General features: G+C 51.9%; 1 protein-coding gene and 1 long non-coding RNA gene across 8 annotated transcripts in view; one reads left to right on the forward strand and one right to left on the reverse strand.

Moving 5' to 3' along the window:
- The window catches only part of LOC111979132 (partitioning defective 3 homolog), a 218,384-nt gene extending 215,991 nt beyond the window's left edge, over nucleotides 1-2,393 (forward strand). For all 7 annotated transcript variants that reach the window (XM_024009454.2, XM_070448917.1, XM_070448918.1 and 4 more), the window contains one exon: nucleotides 1,020-2,393. In XM_024009454.2, the coding sequence (XP_023865222.1) occupies nucleotides 1,020-1,437 (418 nt within the window). In that variant the 3' untranslated portion in view covers nucleotides 1,438-2,393. The remainder of the gene's footprint in view (nucleotides 1-1,019) is intronic.
- The window catches only part of LOC139029289 (uncharacterized), a 5,322-nt gene continuing 3,127 nt past the window's right edge, over nucleotides 2,316-4,510 (reverse strand). Inside the window, exon 3 of the long non-coding RNA XR_011481589.1 lies at nucleotides 2,316-2,379. This is a non-coding gene — a long non-coding RNA (uncharacterized lncRNA). The remainder of the gene's footprint in view (nucleotides 2,380-4,510) is intronic.

Raw genomic sequence — 4,510 nt, forward strand, 5'->3', positions numbered from 1 at the left:
TGATAAAAATTAACCTCTACATGCTTTGTAAGTAGGAAAACCTGCAAAATCGCAGTGTGGTCTGTGGTCACCCTGCAGAACCTCCTTTATTGGGGGTGTCTTGCTAATTGCCTATAATTTCCACCTTTTGTCTATTCATTTTGCCTACAACAGCATGGTGAATAGTCCTTTCTTTATTGTCAATCATGTCGTTGCTTCTAAGTGGGACAGGTTGAGATGTCACAGAGTGTGATTGACTTGGAGTTACATTGTGTTGTTAAGTGTTCCCTTCTTATTTTCCACCATCATTTGCAAATAAATTCATTAAAAATCCTACAATGTGATTTTCTGTTTTTTTTTTTTCATTTTGTCTGTCATAGTTGAAGTGTACCTATGATGAAAATTACAGGCCTCTCTCATCTTTTTAAGTGGGAGAACTTGCACAATTGGTGGCTGACTAAATACTTTTTTGCCCCACTGTGTATATATATACACACCTACAGGACTGACTGTGTTTTGTAGGGAAGGGAGCGAGCTGACAGTGTGTGGCTCAGTTGGTGGAGCATGGCGTTTGCAACGTCAGGATAGTCGGTTCGATTCCCATGGGGGACCAGTATGGAACAAAAATATGAACTACTGTAAGTTGCTCTGGATAAGAGTGTCTGCTAAATGACTAAAATGTAAGATACCATGTCAGATGTCTATTGTCAAACCGCCACAGACACATAGTGGGCCGAGTTGAGTCTCATCTGCAACAGGGCTGCTATTACTGCCTATCAAACCCAATGGGCCGGTCTGTCCTTCACAACAGGGCTAAATGGATGGGAATGGCTGTGTCACTGTCCCTCTAGGTGTATGTGTTTATTTCTGGTTTATCGTGTGCTAAATTGCCTATTGGTCATGTGTGGCGCTGTGCCTTGTCTGCCCCAGCCTCTCTCTGTGGAATCTCCTCTCTTTCTGAACTCCTTCTCTTTAAAACCCTCTTAATCTCTTTACTCGTGTCTCACCCTGCCTCCTTGTTATTCTCTCCCTCCCTCCAGACAACCCAGGAAGAACCCTAGCTGCATCTCTCAGGACTCCTGGGTCAAGGTCTACCCGCCGGGCGAGGGCTTCCAGACGACCAAGGAGAATCCTCGCTACTCCAGCTACAAGGGCTCCAGGAACGGCTACCCAGGGGTGAGCAGTGTGAATGCCCGCGTCTTGCTGGAGGCCCAGGAGCTGCTGAGGCAGGAGCAGAGACGCAGGGAGCAGGAGGCCAAAGGGAAGCAGCTACTACTAGCACCCCCGCAYGAGCACCACGGGAACAAAACCTACAACGCCACTCCTTCATACTCGGCTCACAAGGACCCTGTGTCGCCTAAGGGCCCCTATAGACAGGACGTACCCCCCTCGCCCTCCCAGCTGGCCAGGCTCAACAGGCTGCAGGGGCCTGAGAAGGGGAGGCCCTTCTACTCCTGAGGGGATAGGGGCAGGAATGGGGAAGGGACAGGGCAGCCAAGAAGAGGCCACAGTTGGTGGCGACTACTTCAGGAGCTGATTAGCTATAGAATGGGGAGGCCCTTCTACTCCTGAGGGGATAGGGACAGGGTGGGCCAGAGGGGCCATAGTTGTGGAAGATGTGGACAATTTGAGTAGGGAATGCACAGTGAGTGTTAGTATTAATGGCTTCCCCTGGATGTGACCTGTTAGTCCTCCGTTCAGTCCCAGTCAGTCCTTTTCCCTCCCACAGACTGTTGTCAAATGAGACTTTCAGTGCCTCCTGTATTCATGGTCATGATGCTTTCTGGGGTAGTAGTGGTGTTGTGGGATTCATAGACATCTGTCACCCTCACGCTCTGACAATCATACAGGCAAACAGATGTTTTTTCAAACAATGGAGAAGTTGTGTGTGTGTGTGTGTGTGTGTGTGTGTGTGTGTGTGTGTGTGTGTGTGTGTGTGAGACTGTCTTAATGTGTGTCTGTGCTTTATGCTAGTGTGGTGTGGACACTTACAAGGTCACCTGGTTTTGTTAAACCATGGCTCCTACTTGACCTGCCCTCCCCTGGACATGAACCTCCCCATAGTTGGTAGTACACTAACACGTCAAAACAACAACGCTGAGCTCTCACTATTCTATTTCTCTGTTTTCATAATTTTTTTCTTTACTTCACCAGTGGGCTAGAGAAAAGAGACGGAGTGTGTAAAAGGAGGGGGAGCATAGCACTGGTTATTAATGAAGGACTCTCATAAATTATTCATGTGTGTGCCATCTTCATGGAGAGAGAGAGAGAGAGAGAGAGAGAGTCTCTGATCCACCGCCTGGCCTCTCTGCTCTGGGCACGGCTAACCTGGCCTGCCTTCCTCCTCTCTCTCACCACCACTTCCTCCTCTCCCTCACCACCACTTCCACTTCTCCTCTCCTCACCACCACTTCCTCCTCTCCTCCCACCACCTTCCTCCTCTCCTTCAACCACCACTTCCTCCTCTCCCTCACCACTACCTCCTCTCTCTCCTCACCACCACTTCCTCCTCCCCTCACACCACTTCCTCCGTCCCTCACACCATTCTCCTCTCCTCTCTCACCACCACTTCTCTTCCTTCCTCACACCACTTCTCTTCTCCTCCCTCACCCATTCCTCTTCTCCTCTCCTCCACCACTTCTCTCTCTCTCCCTCACCAACTTCCTCCTCTCCTCTCCCTCAGCATCACTTCCCTCTTTCTCCCCCTCACCACACTTCCTCCTCTCCCTCACCCCACTTCCCTCTCTCTCACCACCACTCTCTCTCCCTTTTCACCACACTTCCTCTTCTCCTCCCCTCACCACCACTTCCTCTTCTCCTCCCTCACCACCATTCCCTTCTTCTCCCTCACCACCACTTCTCCTTCTCCTCTCCCTCACCACTTCCTCTTCTCTCCCCCTCACCACCACTTCCTCCTCTCCCTCACCACCACTTTCTCTCTCCCTCACCACCCCTTCCTCCGCTCCTCCACACCACTTCTCTTCCTCTCCTCTCACCACCACTTCATCCTCTCCTCTCCTCTCTCTCCTCACACCACTTCCTCCTCTTCTCCTCCCCCACACCACTTCCTCCTCTTCTCCTCCCTCACCTCTTTCACCTCTCCTCCTCTTCCCCCTCACCACCTATTTCATCTCTTCTCCTCTTCCACCTCTCCTCTTCCCGTTCCACTCCTAGTTCCACTCTCCTCTTCCCCGTTCAACTCCTAGTCCACCTCTCTCTTCCCCGTTCCACTCCTAGTCCACCTCTCCTCTTCCCCGTTCCACTCCTAGTCCACTCTCCTCTTCCCCGTTCCACTCCTAGTCCACCTCTCTCTCCGTTCCACTCCTAGTCCACCTCTCTCTTCCCGTTCCACTCTAGTCCACCTCTCCTCTTCCCGTTCACTCCTAGTTCACTCCGTCTCCTCACTCTTCACTCTTCCCCGTTCCCACCCTAGTTCACCTTCCTCTTCCCGTTCCATCCTAGTCCACCTCTCCTCTTCCGTTCCACACCTAGTCACCTTTCCTTTCCCGTTCCACTCCTAGTCCACTCTTCTCTTCCCGGTTCCACTCCTAGTCACCTCTCCTCTTCCGTTCACTCTAGTCCACCTCTCTCTTCCCGTTCACTCCTAGTCACCTTCCTCTTCCCCGTTCCACTCCTTGTTACCTCTCTCTTCCCGTTCCACTTCTATTGTCCACTCTCCTCTTCCCCGTTCCACTCCTAGTTCACCTTCCTCTTCCCGTTCACTCCTAGTTCACTCTCCTCTTCCCCTTCCACTCCTATCCCCTCTCCTCTTCTGTTCACTCCTAGTTCACCTCTCTCTTCCCCGTCCACTCCTAGTTCTCCTCTCCGTTCACTCCTTCACCTCTTCCTTCTTCCCCGTTCACTCCTAGTCACCTCTCCTCTCCCGTTCCACTCCTAGTTCACCTCTCCTCTTCTCCCGTTCCACTCCCTAGTTCACCTTCTCCTCTTCCCCGTTCCACTCCTAGTTCACCTCTCCTCTTCCCCGTTCCACTCCTAGTTCACCCTCCTCTTCCCGTTCCACTCCTAGTTCACCTCTCCTCCTTCCCGTCACACTCCTAGTTTCACTTCCTCTTCCCGTTCCACTCCTAGTTTTTCCTCTCCTCCCTCCCCGTTCCACTCCTAGTTCACCTCTCCTCTTCCCCGTTCCACTCCTAGTTTCACCTCTCCTCCCTTCCCGTTCCACTCCTAGTTCACCTCTCCTCTTCCCCGTTCCACTCCTAGTTCACCTTTCTCCCCGTTCCATCCTTCACCTCTCCTCTTCCCGTTCCACTCCTAGTTCACTCTCCTTTCCCCGTTCCACTCCTAGTTCACCTCTCTCTTCCCCGTTCCACTCCTAGTTTACCTCTCCTCTTCCCCGTTCCACTCCTAGTTCACTCTCTCCTCTTCCCGTTCCACTCCTAGTTCACCTCTCCTCTTCCCGTTCCACTCTCTAGTTCTCTCTCCTCCTCCCTCACGTCTTTTCCAACTCTCCCCCGTCAACCCTGCACTGAATTTTGCATCACAAGCTGCCTGCCACAGCCAAAAGAACAAG

The sequence above is a fragment of the Salvelinus sp. IW2-2015 genome, linkage group LG19, assembly GCF_002910315.2.
Source record: "Salvelinus sp. IW2-2015 linkage group LG19, ASM291031v2, whole genome shotgun sequence".
In the NCBI taxonomy this organism is placed as follows: domain Eukaryota; kingdom Metazoa; phylum Chordata; class Actinopteri; order Salmoniformes; family Salmonidae; genus Salvelinus; species Salvelinus sp. IW2-2015.